General features: G+C 40.2%; 1 protein-coding gene across 1 annotated transcript; it reads right to left on the reverse strand.

Annotated features, from left to right (window-relative positions):
- Positions 1 to 542: 542 nt before the first annotated feature.
- Positions 543 to 26,284, reverse strand: MAU2 (MAU2 sister chromatid cohesion factor). The gene is made up of 19 exons (XM_038383864.2): positions 25,859 to 26,284; positions 25,422 to 25,439; positions 24,909 to 24,974; positions 24,108 to 24,203; positions 22,201 to 22,295; positions 21,164 to 21,191; positions 20,467 to 20,622; positions 20,090 to 20,236; positions 18,847 to 18,937; positions 18,049 to 18,152; positions 16,626 to 16,703; positions 15,815 to 15,880; positions 15,018 to 15,101; positions 13,858 to 13,907; positions 13,507 to 13,584; positions 12,874 to 12,985; positions 11,594 to 11,684; positions 6,829 to 6,956; positions 543 to 5,192 (listed from the first exon to the last, which is right to left on the reverse strand). The coding sequence occupies exons 1-19, from the start codon at positions 26,267 to 26,269 to the stop codon at positions 5,118 to 5,120; spliced, it is 1,974 nt and encodes a 657-aa protein (XP_038239792.2). The 5' UTR covers positions 26,270 to 26,284; the 3' UTR covers positions 543 to 5,117.
- Positions 26,285 to 26,290: the final 6 nt, after the last annotated feature.

Raw genomic sequence — 26,290 nt, forward strand, 5'->3', positions numbered from 1 at the left:
ACGCGGACACAGCCCAAAAACACACTGGGTGGTCCACCTCGACTACAACACACACAAACATTAAATTATACAATTAAGGAAAGCTTGTTAGGAGAACCTTGTTAGCTTAGGCATCACCCATGTTAACAGGCCCTAGAGTTGCATTCATAATAAAGTTTTGTACCTGATTTTGAATAGCTGAACCAGTGCTATTGCGTAAATATCAGCATAGACGAGGCTCAGACTTTTTTTTATCACTATGTCATGAAACCTCAGGTTCACAAGCTGAGACAGGAACCCTCAACAGCAGTAAAATGAGGGGCAGCGTCACACTGAGCAGCCCTCCACCTCCCTGCATGCTGTCACATCACCTCTTTGCATGTACCGTGCTGGGGTCCTGCTGGGGCACAGCTCTCTCTGAACAGTGTTTTGTCCCAAAGCAGCACCACCTTAAACAATTTTCAGTGGCAGATCTGGAGGATGGGTTGAGTCACCACCTCCATATAAGAGGCCTTGGTAGTTACCTACAACTAATAGAATTAGTATTTTACAAATTACTAAAATTAGAGGCCAGATTAAACTTTATTAAAAATTCTTCTAATATAGAAAACGAGAGGAACCAAACGCAACAAACTAATGCCTAAAGTTACGTCTCCTTACATCAGTTACGGTATTTACAGTGTTAGACGGAAGTAGTAGTCCTGGTATTTAGGGAGAACTACAAACACAAACAATACATTGTACAGACCTAATCTAACATTAACATTTCATGGCAGCAAATAATTCAACACACTTGCTCAGACAGACAGCAGAACAGTACCGACAAGTGATACTTCACTTTGTTGATTTCACTGAAGGTTTTTCTGTACAAGCTGAAATACTGATTGGCTTCCAGCTCCACCCCTCTGGTGCAAAAGAGCTTCCATAATTGTGGCATGAATGCCATACATTATAAATGCTAATCAGGTTCATTTAGTGTGATATGTAGTTTTGTCAGCAACCCTGTACATTAAAGCAAAATGGTATACTAATTAGAATTTCTGTCAAAAAAAACCTAACTATCCATTCTCTGCGTAAATTGAAAACCTGAAATCAAAGTGGTAAAACAACAAAGTGATGAACTGCATGTGTCTATAGGTAGAACAACTCAAGACTCACACTGTTGTACCATCACACATTTCTCTGTGCATGTGCACGCGCGTGTACACATATGCACGTACGTACAGGGGGAATAAAGTTCCTATCTACTTTTTCAAGAAACTGGGAGCTAATTTAAATGGTCTTTCCCAAGTATGCAATTTATTAGCCGAAACCCCTCTGAAGTCTGTACTACAGGAAATGAAAATAATAGGCAAACACCGCTTCAGACTGCATTGTCTATACATATTGAAGTTTTTACACTATCTACATGACAATGATAAAATGATTCTGTACAAGTTTTACTACTCATTTAAAAATACTAAAGAAACTGTACAGGTGTTTTTTTTTTTTTTAAGAAGTTCATAAAAACGACTGTGTATGTTTCATATAAAGGGAATTAAGGGACAGGAGTCGTAAGACTAGAAATATGCAGTGTTGATCAAATCAATTTAAAGTCAGATCAAGCATTTAACCAAAAATTTCTAAATTGTAAATTTCTAGTTTTCTGTTCATCTTGACATACAGATGACCAAAGATACTATGCATTTTAAAATTAGGAAGAACTTAAGTTATGAGACCCTTTTTTTAATCTGCAATCATCATACAAAATGTATTGAAAAGCAAATATGACAAATAATTTAATACACAAGTGTAGTCAAAAAGCATTGTACATTGTAGCAAATGTACACTGAGTTTCAGAGATACAAAATTACCAGGTTAATTCAAATTTACACAGTTTGTGAAATTCTGCGCACGGGAAGAAGGCAGGAGAAAGGGAAGGGAGTTTGAATTCAAACAAAGCCTATGGTGGGTGATACGTCAGTTGTCAACAGATATGAACAAGCATGCCATTCTGTCCAGAGAAGATTGGAAATGCAGCACCACCCTCCTATAAAGAAGCAAGTGTTGGCTAGTCAGGTAACAGATGGCATTCCCATTGTTTTTTTCCTATAACTTTACAACAAGCTTTCTACAGATAGAACAAAGCAATCCATATGTGCCAAGGTATTGCCAACAAGAAGCTAGAAAATCACCACTGCAAACAGAAGAGCTGCACAGAAGATAACACACGGCCTTTTCATAACCCTTAGCCTTGAAAACCCGATTGCTTCCCCTGAAAGCTTGAAGGCAGTAATGCCACAGGAGGCAACGTACCTGTGTAGACTCAAGTGAACATGCCTGGCTTGTCTGGAGACACTTCATGTGAACCATACCTAGTCCTCAGCCCACTACAAGTTTGTTTCCTCCCCCTACATTGCTTCATAGAAGAGGCATTTAACGAACATTTATAATGGATTTCTTTCAGTTGAATGGGAACATGATTGGTGAATAAAAAGCTTAGGGTGGATGACAGGAGCCTAGAAGACAGACAAAGGAACAGTGCTTGGATCATCTGAACAGGCCGATCTTTGAAGGGAATTATTTAAAAATATTTGTATTAATTTGAATATTACATTACAGAACAAGAACGTTCCCTAACAGTGGGAAAGCAAGACAGACAGACACACACACTCCCACCCCATTTTTAAAGGCTCCATTCTTTAACACATCCAAATGCAAAGTATAAACACTTCTAAACCAAGATTCTTTCATAGGATTTTCAACTGACCAGCACCCACAACTGGCGGCATATTTTTAAGACAAGTCAGCAACCGGAAGTGGAAAACCCTGAGGGCGGGGTGGTGTGCTCAACACCACTGAGAATATGGCCACTTTCCATAAGTGTTTCAATGGGAGGTGATGTTTGTTCAGCACTTTTGGAAATCTGGCCATAGATGTACTAGACATTAATTGCTTCATGCCCCAGAGTAAAGGTTGTGGGCTTTAAGAAGCGATGTCCTAATACAGGGGTCTGGATGGCACATGGAATATGGCACCATTCACCTGATCATCAATGGCTGAAATCCAGACAAAATGACTGCAGTGACAGCTGCTTGATTGCCAGTATGAAAAGTCTATTGCGCCAGTACCCTTCCTAGTGGCAGATACCCATACCACAATTTGGCACCTCTTCTGGCAGTCCCATCAGATGACAGCGACAGAATCCACCTGGTGAGAATTGAGGCCACACTGGTACTGTGGTGCAAGTTTGCAGTGCTGCTGCCAAAGCTGTCTTATGAGGAGAGAGGATTTCTGTCCCCAGAGTTGTCAATCTGGGACCCTTCATGGGAATGGCTGCACTGTGCTAAGTGTCAGTGATATAATTCAAAGGAACTCAGCAAAGTATACTCTAAGTAGCATGATCATGATCAACTGGCACAACCCTTCTTGGGTACAAGAATGGCATTCCAGCCTGGGTCCAAAAAACAGATGACACACTGGAGATAGTCTCTCCTTTTAAATCAACACAATCACAAATGTTGTGGAACAGTTTGTATAACTGTGAGAAACAAGAGATGCTTATTTGCATAAAAGTACCCATAAAGCCCTGTCAGCTTACGAAGATGCTGTTATCTTTTGAGTTCTGGGAAAAAAAACTAAGTTTATGCTGCATCAAGTACTGCTCTGCAGGCCTGAAATTGAAGCATCTTCCCCCTACATGAAGCCTAAAATTATTATGGCTTGTGCGTCAGCACAGCTCTGAGAACAGAGGTTAAACAGCGGCAGTACAGCAAGCAGAGGGATCACAAAACCCCACCGTTACATGGACAAAACAGATTTTTGACCCATTAAAAAATTATATATGGCTCAATGTTCAAGTAGTAGACTTTGATTTCTAGAAGGCAAGTAATGTCCTATCAGACATATGCCAGATTGCTAAATAGGAGAAGAACCACCCCAAGAGAGAAATTTCAAATACACTCCTGCTAGACTCAACAATTTTAAGCTCAGAAAGTTGCCCCAAATGTAAGATTAGCATTTCTTAAAAAAAACCCCACAGGTATTACTGGAATATCAGCAGTACTCATTTGGTTAGAAATCTTAACATGTATTTTTCTGGCAAAATATGCAGAGCTACCAAAAACGGGGAAACATATATAACCCTGTATGATGACCTTTACACCATTCTGCACTCAACATGGTGGAATCCCAGCTACAAGCTGTTGACACTGCTCCACAGAATTAACAACTGCCAAACTCTACTGTGCAGAATGGAAATGACCGAGTTGTGACCACATCTTTCCTATTTTGATAGGCAGCTGGACAGCACACAGACAGAGAAACACAGTAACTTCACAGCAGCAAGGTTCCAAAAATTGAGGTACCAAAAGAGAAAATTTGCCCAGCAGATGGAAAAGTTTGGAAACGCAAGATTTCCCAGGTGCACGTGTTATTCTGTTGTAAGCCTCTTCTATACAGATATTCAAGTCAGATTTGGGGACTGTTTACCCTAAACCACACACTTTGTTTTGCATCTCTCTTCAACAGTCTAGTAAATGAGCTAATTTTTACCTTCATTATGGGATTCCAATTCTTCTGGCACTCTCAAAGCCTTGATACAGAATAAGAAGAAAGGATGCCACTTCATGAACCAACTTCTGAAGCTTGTTGTACCCCTATGGCTAGTCATGATTCTATCCAATTACTCCCAGGGAGAGGAGAGCATAAAAAACAATAAAAGCAGGCATGCATCATTTCAGGTAGGATTTAAATATTTAGATTATGATCACGGTTCCAATCTGAATACATTCTTCATTTTCTGTTATTGTCTTTTTTTTAAAACAAACATCTAACCAATTTAAGGAACAAATGCTCCTCTTTGTCTAAACCTTAATTCTGGATAAGAGGAAAACAAGTTAAAACCAGATGGTGAATATACACACAAACTAGCTGTATGTTCACACAGGCTACATAAAAGCAGCTTAAAATGCCCTTTTCATTTTGTAAGTCTATGAAATGTACATTATGTGATCATCAATCCATTTCCTACGAGGCCCTCACTACAAGAGGAATTTGCTTTGTTTTCTTTGCAGAAAATTTTTTGGAAAAATGTTCTTATACCCCCCACCCCCTTTTTGGCTACATTTTCTAAGCATTGTCCTGATAGTTTCTCTCTTTCACAGGAGACTGGCTAGGCTTGTGGTGGGTCCATTCTGAGCCTGGAACTGTACAGGAGGCGGTCCATCTGTCCACTGAAAGACAATATACAATATGAAAATCCTATATTCACTACATGGGAGGGAAAAAAAATCACAGCAAGATCAGAAATGAAGAGTTGGCCATATAATATTTACCACATTGAGATACTAAAAGTCAGGGCATCAAAAGTAGTTGAGAACCAGAATGTTTGATTTTTATCAGCCAGGAGTCCATTACTAGGATATACTACAGAGACAAAATGCTGCTATTCAAAAGGCCAGTCATTCTTGGGTCCAATTTAATTACAGACATTGGTCTCTTACTTCATTTGACCTAGGATTGGCAAGTTACTGAGTGAATGCATTTCCTGTTCCTTCCCATAAGAATGTGAAGGTCCAATCCTGAAACCACTCCTAAGTATAGATTTAATGGATAGGGCCCTAAGTTGAGTTTGTCTGTCCAAGTCTATTAAAATGCTCAAGCTACAACCAAAATTAAATTCAATAAAGGCCTGTTTCTCACGCATCTTAATACATTTGCGTGTTTTACATTTTACAAAGTCCGCTGAGACAGAAAACTAATTATTGTAATATACATTTTTTCCAACCCACACTATCTAGCCTATGCAATCAGAACATGGATTATGAAAAACTCATCAATGCAGGTAGACATCAGACTGAAGTCACTAGCACAGCACTATCACTGAAATCTGTGTCCTCTGGGATTGCAGGTTATATACACATGCTCCTGGGAATCACATAGTTACTGTGGGCATCTTTGTAAACAAGACGTTATATCTCTAGCATTCCCTCCTCTGGGAAATCTGCAGACAAAGGGACATACTGCAGACAAAGCAATAAAATGATTTCTTCCTATTCTCCATTCGTCGTCTCATTTTGTCCCCAGAAAGTTAAGACATTTAAATTATTATTAATTAAAAAAAATTGGATTGACTTCTTTACCTCTTCAAAACAATCTGAGTGTCAGAACATTTTGACACTGAGATAGTCAAAGTTAGGGAGTCAGAGGTTAAGGTAATTCTCTGGATTCCAAATTAAGACACTGTATTTAGTTCTGTTAGAAGTGAATGTAAGTGACTTCAGAAGACTATCATATTCAAAGGGGTAAAAAAACCTTCAGTTTATGGCAATGTCTGTATAGATACAAAATGTGAAATTAAACCAAACCCTAAACTGGCTACCCGAAGACATTTCGATTTAGGCACACAAAATCTAAACATGGCAGAAATGCGAACAGTAGTGGATATTTCTTGCAATGTACAAGACAATATCTCTCAGACTGAAGATCTGGGGGTACTACCATAACCTAACAACATATCCAGAACATAAATGGTTTCTTGTTTTTGAAAGCAAGAACCGTAAGTAAAATGAACCATCTGACTGGTTACAAAAACCATTTTGCTCATGCAATAAATCATGTGACATTCAAGGAAAAGCACAGTTGAGAAATAAAGATATCACCAACCTAACCGCCTTTACAAAAGTTAATTCATTAATTTGACCTCCATTTCTCTTTTCTGTTATCAGTCCATTATAAATATTAGGAAGCAGCCTGAAGTTTGGCGACTCACTGAGATGCATGTGTGTCAGGGGAGTGGTGGCAGACGAGAGAAAAGATCAGTGTTTTGCTTTACACACACCATACTGTTGAAAGATGAAGACTACCTACCGTAATTAGATTGTGTTCTGGAAGACTACAAGCTTCAATATGGTCCTGAAGAAGCTGCTGTGAAAAGTTCTGATGCATCTGTGCAGCCTCATGAGCATCCATTGCATTTCCACAGGCTTTGTTCAGATCTGAAAGAGAAAAAAGTGGAGTGTCACATTTTTGTACTGAGAGAAAGATTAAATGGCTGACAGTTTGGGCAGATGGGATTTTTTATTGCTTAAGAATGCCTCTTTTTATTAGCTGGAGGAAGAGGAGGTCACTTGTGTAGCCCCATGTGGAACTTCCTTCCTGCCTCCTACTTTATATTTATATATATAAAAAAAAGTCAGTTTCAAGGAACACTGAATCCAAAGCTTTTTAAGTTGATTATCCCCCTCAAAAAGTCTGCCCTTTAAATAGCATGCCCTGATACTTTTATAACAACTCTGCAGAGAAGTTTAAAGGTGTTTCTGCTACACTAGGGATATTTAAAAGTTATTTTCAGCAAGGGAGAACAATGAAAATAATGACACGGGTTAGTCTACACTAGAAATACTGCAGTGGCACCACTATAGCAGCACTGCCTTTGTGCTTCAGTGTTCACACTACCTACGCCAACGAGAAGGGCTCTCCTGTCAGCATAGGTAAACACCTCCCCAAGAGGCAGTAGTTAAGTTGAAAAAAGAATTCTTCCATTTACCTAGCACTCCCTACACTGAAGATTAGATCGGCTTAACTATGTCACTTGGGTATGGTACTCCAAGTGCTTTTACCTCAGCTACCTAATGGAAAGGCAAATTCAGATAGAACTGGACCAAAATGGCCAAAAGTTACATTCGGTGCTAACTTTTACCCTCATAGGCACTCCCTTCCAGTGTTTTCAGTAGGAACTGCACACTTGCATCTGAGGGCAGATTAATCTTAGATACTGTATACAATACAAAATAGTTAACAAAATATTCCTAAAATACTTAACACTATTACACCAGCCACATCGAACATTCCCTGCTATTGCACTGTCCTATTCTGCACAGAGGGCAGGAGAAAGTTTCACTTTTGCTGAACAGTCTGTTATCCTTCCCTGTTTCAAAACATTTATTCTCTTTTTATTTTCAACCTCTATGGACAATATGCCAGTAGCTCCACAAGAACCAGTAATTCTTACTTGAACAGAAAACATCTGCTTGTTGTCAACCTTTGACAGTGTGTCTAGTTTACAGTGCCATCTATTGGAAAAAAGTGTGCGACTGCATGTCTTGGTAATTACAGGAAATTATATTAATCTGACAGTAGTGCTGATTTTAATAGAAGTTGAGTTATAATTTTCTATTACAAACCCCACATTTTGTGGAGCTTTAAAACTGCGCTGTTTTAATTCACTACAGGCTGAAACTTGGCATCACAGTCTCACCCTATGTAATGTTTGCTCATTTAAACTAGCAGCCGTGTTAGTCTGTATTCGCAAAAAGAAAAGGAGTACTTGTGGCACCTTAGAGACTAACAAATTTATTAGAGCATAAGCTTTTGTGAGCATTTCAGATGCATTTGATGAAGTGAGCTGTAGCTCACGGAAGCTTATGCTCTAATAAATTTGTTAGTCTCTAAGGTGCCACAAGTACTCCTTTTCTTTTTTCATTTAAACTAGATCATCCTTTTTTAGCTCAGACTTGCGCCAAAAGAGCCCCACAACACAATTCTTGCTTTCACATTATGAAGTGCTGTCTGGTGCGGGAGAGTAGCACTTTGTATACAGGAGTCACGGTGCCTAGTGCCCCTTCTAGTATCTTTGTGTCTCTCCACATTTGTCATTAGCCTCTTTTTGGCATTGCTTGGGGAAAGCAGCCATAGCTGCCTTCACTTCACAACCCAGGCATTATCCACTTTGGATTCTGCCTTTCCTGAGATCAATTTCTGCCACAGATGCCTGCCAGTCTCCTGCTCAACCCCAAACAGCATACACAATCCATTTGATTTTCCAGGCTGCTCTAATATTAGGCGACTGAAGAACTTTGTTTCAACACTAAATATCTCTGTTTATAAAGAAAATTCTCATCACTATGGCATTTAAGCAGAACGGAAGTTGGTGCATACATAGAATGGGAATGCATAGAATGGTGCATACAAAAAGTGGAAGGGACAGCTCTTAAGGGTGCCAATCCAATCTTAACACTTCCATTTTGCCAGGATACTCTCCATGACTAGTAGCCCACTGCTTTTTCATCAGCAATTCTATAATGTGAACACAGGAGGAATTTATGAGATAAAGTTGCATTTTTTTGTCGTCCAAAAGGGAAATCTGGGCTAAATAGGCAGCTATCATTATGCACAAATCTTCAGTTAAGCAAAAAGAAGTCTTATATTTTCCATTATCAGAAACCTGAAGCAGTGCTATCCTGCAGTGAATACAACACTTATTAGCAATCAAGCACCTTGGTTTTTTAACCAAAAAGATTACCAGGATGACAGTGCCAAGATAAAGAGCCTCTGTGTGGTATATTTTGCCATCATACTGATTTGACTCCTAAATATTTTTCAACATTCTAGTGTACTAACCCAGGCCTGTTTTTTCAGTATGGGCAATTCCACAAACTATCCATGTATATGGTTTTCTCATCCTCCATTACTGAAGAGCTTTAATCTATTTCAAGGTGACTGCCATTTCCCTGAAATAAACTTTATGAAAGACCTGTAATCACATACAAGGATAGCAGGCAAGAGGAAAATCTTATTGCAGTTGACTAGTAACTGAAAAATGGTACTTATCAGATGGCTGAATGCTTGGCAATCTATTCACAGTAAATTAATGAGCCACAGGCTAGTTACTAGTGGACAAGTATCCACACCATGAAACAAGTGGACCTCTTGTAGGCAGTCCCAGCAGGTAATGACCATTGAGACAGAGTTGCCCTCTCCACTCAAGGTCTCTCCAAGGCATGGATAAGGCACGCTGATGGGACAGTGTGGGGGAAGTTCATATTGCACCCGGACTAGGGATAACTTGAGGATGTCAGTCTCCAGAGCCATCAATGCACCTCGCACAAGAGCTACACTCACATGCAAATTAGAAAAGTATTTCAATTACCTGGAAGACATTTTTAACCAAAGCAGCAGGAAAACAGGAGAATGTAAGTCTGGCCTTTCCTGCCTGCAGTGCTTAATGTGCAGCACAGGGTTTGTAGTAACCTGACTATTTATATTCAACTGAAGCTGCAAGGTAAGTCAACTGTAACATTAACACAGTCTGCCAAGAAACTAGTCAATATTTGTACAAAGCATCCTGGGTCTGATGGGAGTCAAATTAAATTATATTTATGTACGATGTGCTATAACAGTCTCCCCCTCCCTATTTATGAATGCTCCGACAGCAGCGGAAACTATTTAAGTGAAACAATCAATGCTCCCAGTATCCAGAACACAGGACATGGTGAAGCACAGAGAATAATGTTGAAAAACGGATACTTTGTGAGCGAATCAACGACAAAACATCCTCTAGAATCCTGCCTATTCATTCACCCTCTCAGCTTTACAGCAGGCTAACCTGCCTTTCTAGTCAAGAACTAGATCAATCTCTCTCTGGATTAATTTAACGCTGCTCTTGTGAGAGCCACATGGGATCGCTAGAGAGCAATACAAGATTCTCTCCCACCCCTTTTGCAAGACATTCATGGAGACACTATAATGCAGGCATTCGTGATTCTACTATTGTAGCAAAACATGCAGGGATGACCTCGGCATCCAAAAAATCTGGGGCTGGTGTCAAGGTTAAAGATTCAATAGGCTCCTGGAACAGCCATTAGCATCCATCTGGTATTTTCTTGGGATTTACTTTTTTGTTTTCCCACTTGACCACCATCTCTCCTTCCTGGCTTAATTTACTTTCCTTTCTTTCACCTTGCACCCTAATGCTAAACTAGAAAAGGTGACATTAAGATTTGAGACTACCACTCCAGCTATCAGGTACCGAAAAGCCACTCAAACATTTCCCCTTTCTTTTTCAGACTGTGCTGCGCCGGCTCATAACTGTTGCCACTGTCAGCCAATGTATCCTGATCTTTTTCTCCTCTGGGAATCACACCTCTTTTGTGACTGGCGTTATTTCGGGGCAAATAAGGTCAGCATACAAGTTGGCTGATGGTGGGAACAGTTAGGAGCTAGTGCAATAGTCTGAAAAAGTGGGAAAAAAAGTTTCTTAAAAATTACAGGTTTCCAATGAGACACCCCAAAGGCCAAGATTTTAAAAAGTTACTAGTGATTTTGGGTACCCACCTGGAGACATTATGTGGGGCTGATTTTCAGAGGATGGTTCTCAGAACTTTCTGAAAGTCAAGCCCCTTTAAGGTGGCAAGTTGGACATTCAAAATCAACCTGTAACTTTTGAAAACTTTGGCCAAGATCATTCTGCCTAAGACCTGGACATCAAGTCTGAGCAGCTGCAAATGACAGGCTACATTAGTTTATGCGAGCTGCTGCCCAGCAGGACTGACAGTCAGAATTTCTGACACTCAAGTGACTGACACCAGCTTCTCCTGCAGAGCTTCTCTGGAAGAAGCACCTGATTTCCATGCACTTTAAATATGAGCATATTGGGTCAGAAAATTAACATTTCTTGTCTTTCAGACACATACACGCCTAAAAAACCTGAGTTCATAAGATGTTTATGCCACTAGCTTCTTGGCAAGCATTAGAATCGAAAAGCATGGTCTTTCCCCTCTCCCCAATCCTGAGAACTCAACTTGCTACTTGTCTTGTATACAGACATATAGGAGCTCCACTTTGACTAACTTACCTCGCAACAGAGCTGAAGACCATAGTTGCACAGACATGTCTGGGATCTTGCTAGCAAGTTGCATGGCTGGTACCACCATGTTATTACTTTCCTAGTCAAGAATGCATATTAAGGTCAAACAGTCATTGTAGCCACAGATTTTTTCTTTAAGATATAAAAGTGTTCCGTAAAATTTGTATAACAAGTCACACAATGGAATGCTCACAGCCCCCAGCTCCTCCCCCCTCACCTCGAAGATATTCACCGCCATCTAGAATATCTAGCTAACTCTTAACCCAACACTGTTCTCATGTATTAGTTAAGAGCTACTCAGGGCAATTTTCACCTATGCAGTAACATGACAGACAGTGCCACTCCTGGGCTATTAGAACTGATCTCTTGTGATATTATATTCTTCTATATAACCCGTTTTGTTATTTTATCATTTACTGGATCTGCTGCAGCAAACTAAATCCAAGCACCAGATATCAGGATTTATTTAGAAGAGACTACAAACACCTGAACACACACTATACATTATGTGTATGACAAATAGACGCAGACAGAGTACATAGAGGAAGTCCAGAGTTAAAGTTTACTGCTCCCCAATGCATAAGAAAAGCAAATGAGAATAGAGATGGCAAATATATAGAAGGGCTACAAAATACAAGGGGCCAATTAAGACTAGTAACTTCAAAGCAAGTGACCTATTAAGGATTTTGTTTCAATATATGAATCACCAATAATTACATATAATAAATTATTGCTGAAATTGAAACAACTTTGGTAATCACAGAATGGCTGCCAAGTTCCAACCCAGGAGGTAGCTGTGTTTCTGAGGTAGGACAGTAACCCCTAAAATACAGTCTAAAGTGGTCTAGGATCTTTCAACACAATAGAAATTAGAGTACATCTACTGGGCACATCAGGGAAAACATTGCATGCATCATCTTGCCACAGCATGAGGATTTAAAAAAAAAAAATCTGAATTCAGAATCCTTTCCAAAACAATCCAGTTTAAACCATTTCTCCTCACTTGAAAAGAGGATCAAAGTAGATGTTTAAACATTACGAAAATACAATCTTCTGAAATAGATTGCAAATGTCACTGCTTTGTCAAGGTACCATTAAACATGCAAATCACAAATTGAAAAGTCAATATGCTGCCAGCTTTAGGTAGGATACTGCTATGTGTGGAACTCATAAGACAGATTAGTTATACAAAACCCACTGATTTTTTTTGTCAAATAGCAAGTAAAACAAGGGTCTTAGTAGCAATACTGAAGACTGTAAAGGCTTACCCTGTGATTCCCTAACACATAGAATATATGACCCAGGAGTACAAGAGAACATGCTGTTAATCGGTTCAAGTCTTCTGCATTTGACATTTTCAGTGTCTCTCGCAAAAATCGTCTATCAAAAAAGAACAAAAATGAAACATTCTATAAAACATTCTCCTTTTCTTCTAATATGTAACAAACATGTAATAACCATAATCCAGAACAGAAAGACTAACTGTGGACGTCAAGGGGCAAATACTGGGACTCTGGAGACCTAAGATCTGCTCTAAGCTCTGACACTGGCTGGTTGCAACATCTTGGGCAAGTCATTTCCTCTCTGTGTGCCTCAGTTTCCCTATCTGTAAACTGGGAACAACAATACAGACATTTGTAAAGCACTTTGAGATCTACCAACAAAGAGTGCTAGATATTGTCATTACTAGGAATTCAAAGCTGTAGAGAAGAAAATCTAAAGGGGAATTTCTCTAAACTATTTGTCAATCCTATTTAGGCAAACAGCAGGTATTAAATCAACCTGGCCAAATTCAAGGGGAGAAGGCCTGGAAGAGGTCTCATTTTTCTCTCTCTTTTGTATGAAAGAGCCATTTTTCCCTCTCGCTCACTCCTTCCAAATGGCACTGATTTTGCACTCACTTTGCTTCATTGTATCTTCCTTGGAAGAAGGAGAACAGTCCTCGGATGTAGAAAGCAGCTGCTCGAAGACAGTGAGAGCTGGGGACAAAGCGATAAACTTAAATCCACGAGTTTTACAATAATCAGATGCATAATACAGGATACATTCTAGAAATTATTTTCGAACATTTCATAATCAAAGCAAAATTCTTTGTGGTAAAGATTAAAAACCTGTAAGCACCCCTTCCTTGACATTAAAGCTGATCTTTTGCTTTTCATGCTATGCTTTTTTTATTTTAAGAATTTTACAAGGCAAGAGCCATAAAAACACCCTTGCAAAAATAGCATTTAGAAGATATACAGAATCCTTACCTTACAGGGAAGTTGTGGTCTGGATTTATCCTTTCCAATAAACTGTAAAGCTGTAGTCAAGAAACAGAAATGGAAAAAATTGTTTCTAACTAGTATTAGCTTACAGTATGGGATACAAATGTTTTAATGGGAGCAGTACATAAAGCAGAATGCTCAAGTTATATAAAAAACATAGCAAACATTTGCTGTTACTGGCTAGAACACAAGATGGAACATTCCTACATTGGAAGGGTTCCATCAGCTCAATATTGGCCCGAAAAATCAGGTTTACAAAGAACAATTTTCTATTTTTTTTAGACTTCATAAGTGTGAGCATGAAACTTCAAATTTAACTGGAAAGACTTTTAATGGAAACATATGACTGGAGTGCTTGAAATCCAAAAGCTGAATTATCTTGCTAACAAGAACCAGAACCTGACACTAAACAAAAATTAAGTTGACTAATTTTCATTCTCTGAGCATCCCTTTTTAACGTGCTTCAGCTTTTGCTTGTTCAAATTGACAATGTACAATTTGTCCACAAAAGATTAAGAATAACACTTGAAAGTATTGTTTCTGCTAAGTAGCTAAAGAACCCAATCAGAAGTGCTAGAGAGAATACCCAAATACTGCTGCACAAATGATAAATACATGAAAGATGATTTAAACTTCTTTGGGAAGAGGGTTGATCAATCAGTCCTCTGTGAGTAACTATCACCACCTGAAAATGTCCATTTCCAAACCCTTCACAATCTTTTAATTAATTCTTATTAAACTCCATGTAATGTAGATATTGCCCTTAGATACAGATGGAAACTGAAATGAACAATTTAAGTGACTGGCTCAAGATCACAGAGGGAGTCAGTGACAGACCTGAGATTAGGACTCAAGTTCCTGACTCCCACTGCTGTGCTCTGACATCTAAATCACACCTCTCTGTAGGATCCAAAATGCTCATTTCCTTTAATGGTCTGCCCTAGGCCAACTCATACCCTCAAGCCCGTGAGTAATATTATTAATAAATGACACCGTGTTGATCAGATGGGTGGTTGCCCAACAAAGCACTCCTGCTTGTGGCAAAGCACACCAAGAACCAATAATCAAAGTGCTGTGCTAAAATATTTTCCTCTTGCAAATATGCACCTTGTAAAGCCACAGATCAGAAGCAGCCAGTCACATACCTCTTGATGTCTGTTGCCTTCCCTGATATACACACTGGCCAGGTTTGTCACAATAAATGCCCACAATTCCTGATGTGTGGTGAGCTAAAATAGAATATAAAACACAAACTAAAACCAGAAATAGCTGGAGTGGTATTAGTCACTAAGCAGCACGTTTACAGCCCTCACAAGACAAAGAAATAGCGCAGCCCAGAAGATCCAAGCCATCTAGACACTCAAAAGTGCATTCATACACAGAACTCATTTCTGAGAAGCTGTTAATAAATATTAAACCCAACAGCAGTCTGTAAAAGTCTCTAAAGCAAAATACATGACAGGCAGCATTTAAACACCACGTTCCTGTGATGAGGCTTTTTTTGTTTCATTATTCCAAGCTCATTAAGAAGTTGCTGCTTTATCTTAGTTACTCTTATGTCTCTTCATATTAAAGCGCTCTCAGTTTGGATGAGATGGAACTGCTAAGCCAGACCTTTGAGCACAGTGTCCTCTGATATCACCTCACTCTATTAAAGAGAGACTGTTGCGAGCACCCAATGATAATATTAAAGCCCGCAGGCTCTGTGCCCCCCCAAGTCTTAATCCTCCCTCTCTCAACAGGAATAGTGGAATGATCTATTCGTATATTTCATTGGGTAAGATAGCTTTGCCTTACCCAAGGAAATGTAAAGCAAAACCCATGGCTGCTTCATAAAAGATTACTAGAGAATAGACCCTAGAGAAATTAAAGGTAAGTCTACTCTGTACCCATGTCTACATTTAATAGAGCTACAGCAAGTAGTTTTAGCATTAAATCTTACCCGCAATGCTGTAGTAAACTGTGCTTCTGCATTGTCCATGCAATTAACAGAAATGCAGTAAAGCCCCTGTAAAAGAAAGTGCATTTTAGACTAAGCATTCTAGTAACTGTAGCAAAATTGCAATTCTGTAAGTAGATGGTTGCAAGTCTGAGCCACTAAATCCTGAAGTTATGAGCAATGTTCCCTCTTATTTTTGACAGGCCGTGTGCGCAAAAAAAATTCTGTGCAAATTTTTGTGCATGTGGTGTTTTGCAGTGTGCACAGGAATTAACAGGCATTAACAGGAAAACAATTTAATGTGTTATGCCAGACACCAACAAGCCTCAGTTTTGTTTGGTTCATTTAAGATCAAGTAATTCCTGTACTGCCAACTTCTCATCACATTATTGTAAGGTTCATTTCTTCTTAGAATCTATTTGTTTCATATAACATTAAAAATACAAATTCTACATACAGTGAATCATCTAATGCTTTTTCCGTTACCAAAATGCATTCCCTAACGCATACAATATACCTTGTGGATGTTCACTTGCAAAGCTCCCATACTTAAATGTGCTGTATTTTTAAAGGAGAAGAGTTTAAATATTTAACTGTTCTATGGCTATTACAAAATGCTTGGTGTTTGCTTAAAAGACAGACTGAGGCAATTTACAAGATTTCTATAAAATTATTAAATGATCTTGCTTGGTGCAAGTCTAAAAATCTGGCTGAGGTTTGCATCACTAGAACAGTTATCTGAAACAATTAAGGTGGAACTCTAGTTATGGTGCCATGTATAGGCCAAAATTCAACAATAATAGTGTGTACTCACTAGGAGAGTATGTAGCTGAGCAGCATGATTAGAAAACAGTCTGGGAGACTGCTGGCAGAGTTGACAGACTTGTGAGATCTGTTAGAAAAAAATATTTTAAAAGATTAAACCAATTATTTCTTTATTATGTCTAGGCTGAGCCTGCCCCCACTCCCCAACTGCCTGAACTGTAAAAGCCATTCAGCTTATTGCTGTGCTTTGCTCAAAATTAAGTTAAGCTATGCTTTGCACCTTTAAAGCAGAGTCCAGACACGTTGCAAGCTAAGCCATACATAGATCAGTATGTATAGGTTCTTCCCTGTACTGGGATGTGTGCACCAGTCAGTTTTCAGAATTATTTGCTTTATGGTAGAGTATCATGTGCTGGGCACTATCCACCCACATGAAGTCATGGTTCCGGTCCTGAAGACCTCACAATCCAAGACAACATGCGACAAAAGATGGAAGAGGGACAAAACATTCAAAGGGTTTAAAAAAAACAACCCATGAACTATCACCAACTGCTCCTTTATTTAGCCACTATTATTTGGCTAATTTCTTCTAAATGCTGTGGTAGGCAGCGTTGAAAGATTTGAAAGGTCAGTGGACCAATTCAGAAAGCATGTTCCATAAAAAAGGGATGGAATGGAAGACAATGCAGACATTTGGGGGAGGATTGGACAAAAGGGAAGCTGAGACCAGTATTACCACCAGAGGGGAGGAAGGAGGTGGTGACATAATAAGACAAAAATAAGTAGCGAAGGGCAGGTTGTGAAGGGCTGGAAAAGCCAGTGCAATATGCCTGAGCTAGAGCCAAATAGAGAATGGGGAACCAGTGGAAGGATTCAAAAGGGGGATGACTTGATCAGAGGAACAAATGAGGAAAATTAATCTTCAACTGCATTTTTTATGAACTATCAGGATGGAGAGGAGAGTCTGGATGACAGTTTTAGCTGTATGAATAGAAAAATAGTTGTATCTTATGTATGCACAGGTTGAAGTGTCATGTGGTGGACGCTATATGAAAGTTAGGGAAAGAGAAGAGTTGAAGACAACTCTAGTTATGGGTTTGAGTGAAGGAAGTATGGTGGCAGAGTTAAGAGTGACAGAAAAAGAGGATGAGGGGAAAAACATCGGGAACTCAGTTCTGGCCATTAGCAAGCTATACTATTTTAAAACTCTGAATAAAATCTCTGAAGTGCTCTCAAATGACGTATGGAAGGTAGTTTAATTTCAAGGCTTAAGAACCTTGCCAGTGTCTTAAGGATTCCCAGACACTGCTATGCATTGTTAGTAGTTACACAGACTACTGGGATTCCAGCGAGAGTCTGAACATGTTATTTGGAAATTAAATTTCCATATTTTCTAACTAACATTTATTGCAAAGATTTATGAATATTCAAAAGATTAAATGAGCATAGAAGTAATCAAAAGACAGTCTTACCTCCTGCAGTGCTGTAGCTTTGTGCCCGGTCACAAGCCGACACATGATAATATGTTCCAACAAAATAACTTGGAAAGATGACAAAATAGGACTGCAGTCCAACACTAAGAGGGAAGCAAAGGTAGTTCAGGAAATAAAGTTATATAGCATTATAACATCCTAACCCCACAGCCTAAGCCCTAGATAACTACTATAAAGCTAGCTTCCCTCATGCCGACGGTTCAACAGAACTCCAGCACAAAGACTTCTGAGCAGAAGTCTATATGAACTATGTGGCATTGGAGAAGTCAGCTTGCTCCCACCTACTGTTTCAGTTGCCACTGGGGAAGTGAGCCTATTTTTAAAAGGAGAATTGTTCCTTGATCAGGAAAGAATGGTAGTCCAAGCTTCACTTAGCTGAACCCCTGGGGATCATGACTTTGCTTCCAATAAGTGGGATCTTGAATAGTCCAGTCATTTGGATAGCAAAGATTCTACAGAGCAGTTTAAAAACTGATAGGAACTGATGAATTAATCTTTTTGTACTCCCATAACTCAGCAGACTAATCAATAAATACGTACAGGAAAGAATTCTTGTTCTGGACTCAGATCTTAATAAACCAACTTTCAGACCTGAGCAAAAATTCTTACAGCTGAGCAGTAAATCCTCATACATAGGCTTATGGAAGTAACCCCGAACAGATCAATAGCATTAGAGGTGCCTGTTCTTGCAGGCAGATTGCAGTTTTTAGTATTTTTATGTTAGCACCAGATAAAGGTGCCTTGCAACTCATCAAAAGTTTTAACCCTAATACTTACTTTTTAGCTTTTCTAGCTGCATGAGTGCTTTGTCTGTGTACTTTTGTGCCTTCTCCAGGTATCCTGCTTGCATGGAATGCATCACTGTCACCTGCCACAGAATGTAAGAAAGAGGGTCTGAAAGTCTAGAGTGACATTCCAGAACTGAAGTCAAAACAATTTAAATCAACTTGAAATCCAGTCAATTTCAAAAGACGAGTTAAGTATTTTCAGGCACATGGAGTCATATCTCCTTGCTCTGTTAAAAAAGATAAGTTTCTGCTGCTGTCAGTCATGAAGAACCAACATAGCTCTAGGAGAATGAACTGGATTCTACTTGGCCTATGTATTGATGTCATTGTTAACTAAGTTTCATTTTCAGGGCTTCTTGTACAACCCCTTTAAATGCTGCCATTACTGAAGGGAATAAAAAGTTGCATAGGTGTCACAGACCAGAATTTGAAGCTAATGGTAGAAATACAACAAAGAAACACGCAGCCTGAACAACCTTTATTACCGGTGATTATGGACAAGCTAGAAAAAAGTGTGTGATTTTCAGATCCCAGATTTAGTTGGCAGGGCTGATCCATCTGGATGCCATCTTTACAAAGTCACTTTCTAGAGCAAAACTCCATAGATTATTAAACTTCCATGTAAGTTAACTGCTCTTCCAAGCGGAGTCTCCCACAATATGGGACATTCACTGCTATTTAGAAGACCTTGATTGTCAACTGCAGCTTACCATGTGGTGACTTGGACCACTAGGAACTAAATTTGAGAGCACCAGATTCACACTTACTTGTGACCACTCTGGTTTCTAGAAGCAAAAGGCATTAAAAACCACTGCATTTAAAACACACTACAACAGGGTGGGTAATGGCAAGCTCTCCTAGCCAATTCTTTCAGACCATGTTTGCCATCTGTTGGTTGTTTTGAGCCACATAAGTCACCATACTCTGACCTCAGTAAGTTTGAACTTACAGGATGAACTGCATCTTTTTGATCCCTGTGGAGAGCAAGGGTCAAGCATTAGATGAGAAGAAGTATGTACATGTGGAAGGGCAGAAGTAAAAAACTCTTTGCTCTGTACTGTGCATTCAGTCCATACATAACAATGGTGAATTCCACAACCATTTAAAGAATTAAAGTGCTTGTACACTGGATCATACTCTGGATACAGGGTCCATCCTCACGTGAAATGAGCACACTTATCCCACACCTCATCAGTTAACAATGGCCGCTTAAGTAAAACAAAGCTTCTCACCAGGTAGACCAGCACACACATGTGCTCCTTCGGCAGCCAGTGAAAGAGATCTGCTGGGTTACTGGGTAGAATTTCATCGTCATGAAGAGTCGATATGGTCTGAATGCACTGCTGGAGCTGCTTCAGACATGGTTTCACACTTTTCACCTGTGAAAGTTGATTCATATCAGACACAGGTCATGCAATCTGGGACAACATCTGAATATGTATACACTTCAGTAAACGTGCCAACCAGTTAACAGTCATTGCCTTAAAGAGTTTAGTCTACTTTAAGGCATAAGCTGATGCAGTAATTTCATAACACATCACAGCCTTTTGGACAGGAATCTCTCTCTGATTCCCAAACATACAACTTTGCACAATTATCATTCACATACCTGCCCAGCATCCAGGTAATGAGTCACCTGCAGCACCAAGAAGAACACACGCAATGATTCTTTCTGGATGGGATTTCCTTGCCAGTTTTCAACGATCTGTCCACACAGAGTAAGGAGTGGGTGCACTTCCTGCAGTTTCCGTTCCATTAGAAGAAGCTATAAGAAAAGCATTATGTATATAAATAGTGCAGAAAAAACAGCTTAAATGCTCAGTGAAGCTGAGCTGAAGCTGTTGAGTGCTCTTCCCTTTCGAATGTCGGGTCTCATTTATTTAAGTCCCTAAATGTAGACTTAAGATGTTAACTTTAAAGGTGCTCTTTTTAAAAAAGAACTGGTCATTATATGTTATTGGACCTTTCATCCTGCATCACTGATTGTAATCAACTTCCCTAATCTGAGATATGCCAAAAACTAACAGTGCTTGATTTCTTCATGAAATTACTTGTGTGTTGCTATTATGAGCAGGCAAGACATTGAACTACATAAAAATCCTGCATGCCAAAAAGCAGATTTCAGGTGCATTTCAAACATCATGCCTGCTTACAGAAATGAAGCAAAATATGCTTGGCACAAGGAAAGCACACAAACTAGACAATTTCAAGACCAAAGCCTTATTTTGTCCCGATAAAACGTATGAAGTGAAGTAACAGTATTAACTTGCTTGCTTATTTGTTACACTTAAATATATCCAACTTACCATCCCTTTACTTAGCAGAAACAGTGCCCTGAAATAAAATAAAACTGTGTCACAGCTCTAAGAAGGTACAACACTGAACAAAGATATACTCATGAGAGAAAACTTAGGGTAAGAGACTGCTGAAGATCTTTTCAGAATGGACTACACTAGGCCAGAGGAAACAAGCTATTCATATAGGCATCACACTTATAATGCTTAGACTGACTGGGAGCCTGGGTCAAAAGTCTAGTAGAACCAACTCAGACCTTCACCCTTTCATGGTAAATGAAGTCCATGCCATTTACCATCTGAAGACCTTTGAAATGAGATCTTACAAAAAGAGGTCCTGCCTGCTCTGCAAGGCCATCATCCTATGATCCTACTTATCAGAGCAGAAGTGTCCTTCTTTACTGTGCAGCATCCTGTGTGCATTGGCTGGGTGCGGCCACCCCAGTTGTGGCAGACCAGACTTTAGAGTATCTCTGACGTAAAAGACACAACATAAGGTAAATTATAAGATAATGTGTGGGGTTGGAGAAGAGGGTTTAATCAAATTTTTGATGTCTATGCACCAAAATATAGAAAACACCCATTGTCTTTTATCTCTGGGGCTCAACTCAAAGCAACAATAAGGCGCCTGCCAGAGCTAGAAGAAGAAGGCAAGTTTAAAGTTGGAAAAAGGAGTCCAAATCACAGTGCCAGGGAATTAAAGAGTCTGAGGCTTTAGGTCTGTATCTAAGCCTTGGAAGGTCCCAATTTGCAGGGGAGCTAAAAGCTAAAGCCTGCATGTTGGGAAGATTTGAGTAGATGAGGAAGGCAAACAAAGTTCTGTTTAAAATAAGAATCTCCAGAGCTTTGGTGCAGACTGCTGGTGTTTGTTTCCTGTTAAAAGCAGCCTTGGATGGGCGAGAGCAAGAGACTCAGGTTGAGAGACAGAATACATGAGAAGTACTGGTTTGATTATGATGGATTTAGAGAAGCTCATTTGCAACCAGCATCTCTGTGTAAATTAGAATAAATTAAAATATTTCTGGGAAAGGTAGGTGAAGGCAACATACCTGGTATATTCTGATCCTACTACCCGGGCATATTCTGCTCCAACTCCTAGAAGGTCACATGCAGATACCAAATCTTTTTCAAGTGTGTGAAGTTGCTGAAGAGAGAAAAAAAAAAGTCAAGTTTTCAAGCTAGCATTTTTAATGACAAACTTCCAGTAATGTTTTTCTTTTGGTACTCCTGTTACAATAATTGGATATTTTGTTATGAAATTAAAGTTTGATACAACTGCTTAATAGGAGTTCTTTACATGTCACTTGACATCAACAGAAGGCCTTTTCAGGAAACTTTTCCTATTCCTCTTCTGAAAAGAGTCTTCAACATTTCAAAGAAAATCACCTTCAAACCTTTTTTTTTTTTTTAAACACGTATCCAAGTTATCATAGAGCAGAGGTGGTCTATTCTACATACAGCCTAATCTAAACGTAACATACAGTCAAAAACAGCAGGGGTTCCTTTGGCAGGGAAGGCACTATCAAAGTCGGTGAGCACCACCTGATATTCAAGGCTGCAGGCCAGGGAAGAAGAGTGGTATAGGTTTTTTTGTGATGCATCCTTAGTTTTGGAAAATTCCAATTTCAGAATCTCAGTGAAATGTGCAACAGAATAAAGAATTCAGGTCTTTTGATCAGGAAGAAGCTAGAAAGAAACATGCCACCATACCAGCAACATATTTGGAGTTTGTAAGAAGAATCTTTCACAGAAGCACAGAATATAACTGGAGGTTAAGCTTTTTATATGTACACATACAACTCACTGATAAGTAAACATTTCCCCCTTAATTGACAGAAGTGCAAGGCTCTCAAAAATCTCAACTCAAATTACACAAACGAGTCATTTTCAAAGAAATAAGTTGTTGCTATTTGATTGAGCCTATACAGAATGGGGGAAGAAGAGGAGTACAGGTGAATGTTAACACATCCTTCAAGAGAATAGTTTGACAAGCTCCCTTTTGAAAGAAAGTGCCTCTAAAGCACAATTCCCTCAATCCTTATCAAATAGACTTCATTGTATTCTGTGTATCTATCAGGCTGCTGAGAAAAGGCACATCTTGGAAGAGATATTGCTGAACAATGCTCTCTTGACTGTACAGGTCCAGCAGAGAGCAAGACCTGCCTCTCTCACTACTTGGTTAGCCTGTAAACTCTTTGGATGATATGATGTCCTTCTAATCCTAACAGTCTGGGATACCCTATAGATCGGTTATGTAGTATCCTCTGAACACATGTACAACAAAAGTAAGGACAAGATGTCAAGCATGCCTCCCAACTCCACGATTGTTCTCAGATGATGCCTAAAAACGAGTACTGGGTTAAACGTGCAACAGAAGCCATGCATAAGAACATTTACGAAACGAGGAGAATAACATTTCTGATGTTGACCTGAAGTCTTCGTAGTAATTCCACTTTCTAATCCAGTTTGGCTTTGGATGTTAAGGCAAGTGGAAAACAGTGGAACCCACATTTCTATCACATCATCCTCAAGTAGAAAACTCTCTATTCAATCCAGTCAGGCTTTGTGGGGAGGTATCTGTTTTATGTACATTTTGAAGGGGATTCTTCTACCTTTTCTCAGGATTCTATGTCCCTGCTAGAATCCCGAGGATCTCCCCCCTCCCTTCTCCTGCCAGCCACATCACCACCCCTACAGGTAAGGAGGCCTGTACTAGACTCCATTTGAAGTCTATCACAATAGTACAACATGAAGCACTCTCAGCAGTTCCATCTATGCACTAGTTCCAGCCACTGGATCAAGAGACAGACACCCAAGCCTTGCTGTGTCCTCAGTAATACAGAAGTATTCTCTCCTCTTTGCAAAAATCTAGAAATTTACACGTAAATTATACTTTCTTCCTGACATTTTCACAGTCTTTTTATGCAGCTTTATAAGGCACCTAAATAATACTTACGGCAAGCTGAAAAAGTAGTCTACAGTGCCAGTACGGAGTCTGCTGTGAAATCTGGATGGCTTTACGCAACAAAGGCTTTGCTGCATCAACTGAATTCTGAAATAAAAATATGTACCTTAAAGTCAACAGTAAAACCAATCAAAATAATGAATCTTCAGCACTGAAAGCAGTTGAGATTTAATGAAAGATATTCTGGTTTGGTCTCAATTTAAAAAAGTCTTAAAGCAAAAAAACAAAATTGAAAACAAACAGTGACATTAGTAATCAAATTTGCAGTCCTCTAAAGATGTGCTGAACAATATTAATACATAAATCCATCATACACTCATATAACCCTTCATGCATGCAGAAAAATGCATACTAGAGAACACAAATGGGCTTGCTTGGAAAAACTGAAGACCCCTTTTAAAGGTCTTTTAGTAAATCTAATCCAAAATATTCAAGGCACATAGTATCTCAGGAAACTCCAAAAAAAAGTTAGCCTGTCTTTTTCTCCATGACTAAAGGAATAAGTAAGGTTCGTAAACTTATTTTACCACAGAACTTGTTAATTGTAATGGTAATTGCAACCAGCATTATGTGATATATTGAAACACCTTGGAACTTCCATATTACTTCACTACAAATTAAGCTTCCCTGCACCAGAGATCACCCATAATCAGGAGTACATTGTAACTGATGTGTGCAAATGTGGTTCTAATACAAAAATATTTGTAAATTGTCAAAAACCCTTCACCTCCTCGATAGGGCACTCATGATCAGCAAAGTACCATATTTTAGGAGCAGCCTCAATACACTTACCTCTTGACAATACAGTTCAGACAGAAGGCTTGCTGCTTCAAATTTAACATCTTCAAACTGTGGAATCTAGCAGCATCAAAGTTAAGTAAATATTAAATTTTGTTGCAATATGTATTAGTCCACCAATCAATGCTCAATATGCCAAGACAAAGCTTAAAGACTTAAGAAGCCCACATCTGGGAATTGGCAAGAACTACCTACTAAATACTGGTTTCAGAGTAGCAGCCGTGTTAGTCTGTATTCGCAAAAAGAAAAGGAGTACTTGTGGCACCTTAGAGACTAACAAATTTATTAGAGCATAAGCTTTCGTGAGCTACAGCTCACGAAAGCTTATGCTCTAATAAATTTGTTAGTCTCTAAGGTGCCACAAGTACTCCTTTTCTTTCTACTAAATACTGAATCAGATTCACTCTGGCCAGTTTTGTTTGTCGAAATACTTCACATTAAATCCAGGGTATAAAAGTGAGCGTTCAGCTATTAAAGTTCTACTGTCAGATGGTCAGGAAAGGATACTTGTTGTGATATCATCCACTGTAAGAGGAGACAACAGATTAGTTAGTGCACAGTCAACAATACGAAGGGATTCATTTAAGAAACTGCCCCATGGCCACCCATTCTCTCACACTACAATTTATTTGGTGAACAGACAGAACCTGGCTCATGGGCCTCAATCGAGGAGTCAGCACAGTCTCCCTCCATGGCATGAAACCCTTCACTCCCCCCACCAGACAACAGCCTGCCCCCTTGCTCAGTAGGGCATCAAATCTCAAGCTGGCTGGGGCAGAGAGCAGCTTGACTCCCATGAAGGGAGCTGGTCACCAGCGCAGGGAGAGCGGTCAGCCTCCAGCCGTGAGCACCCTGCAGGACCCCCCCCCCGCTCTCCCCCAGCCCCCCGCTCTCTCACTGCCGCCTCTGGGGCCCGCTACCCCCCGGCCTGCGCCGCCCCTCACCGCCTTCTCCAGGTGCCCGCGGGCCTGGTCCCCGTTGCGGGTGTGGTGGTAGAGCACGGAGCCCAGCTGCAGGTGGGTGCGGGCCTCCATGCGGGCCGGCGGCTTGCGGGGCAGCACGGCCTGCAGGCAGTGCACGCACAGCCGCACCTTGGGCGGGCTCGACGTGCGGAAGTGCTCGGCCAGGCCCAGCAGCGCCAGGTACCACGACTCGCCCCCGCCTCCGGGCCCGGCCCCGCCGCCCGAGCCCGCCCCGGCCCCCGCCCCGCCCCCGCCGGCCTCCCCGGAGCCCGAGCCGGAGCCCGCCGCGCCCCCCGCCGCCTGCTGCGGCGGCGGCGGCGGCTGCTGCTGCTGCTGCTGCTGGGGGGCCGCCCCGGCGGCCGAGGCCGAACCACCCGCCGCAACCGCCGCCATCTCAGGCCGCCGCCACAACGC

This window comes from Dermochelys coriacea, chromosome 25 (genome assembly GCF_009764565.3).
Source record: "Dermochelys coriacea isolate rDerCor1 chromosome 25, rDerCor1.pri.v4, whole genome shotgun sequence".
NCBI classification, from domain to species: domain Eukaryota; kingdom Metazoa; phylum Chordata; order Testudines; family Dermochelyidae; genus Dermochelys; species Dermochelys coriacea.

Excerpts from the sequence above, each read along its gene's own strand:
- MAU2 (XM_038383864.2), bottom strand. The coding sequence starts at position 26,269 with ATGGCGGCGGTTGCGGCGGGTGGTTCGGCCTCGGCCGCCGGGGCGGCC. Across the intron at positions 15,102-15,814 it reads AGTTTACTACAGCATTGCGG|CTCACCACACATCAGGAATT; the intron begins GTAAGATTTAAT and ends ATTCTATTTTAG. Across the intron at positions 13,908-15,017 it reads AAGGCAACAGACATCAAGAG|CTTTACAGTTTATTGGAAAG; the intron begins GTATGTGACTGG and ends TCTTGACTACAG.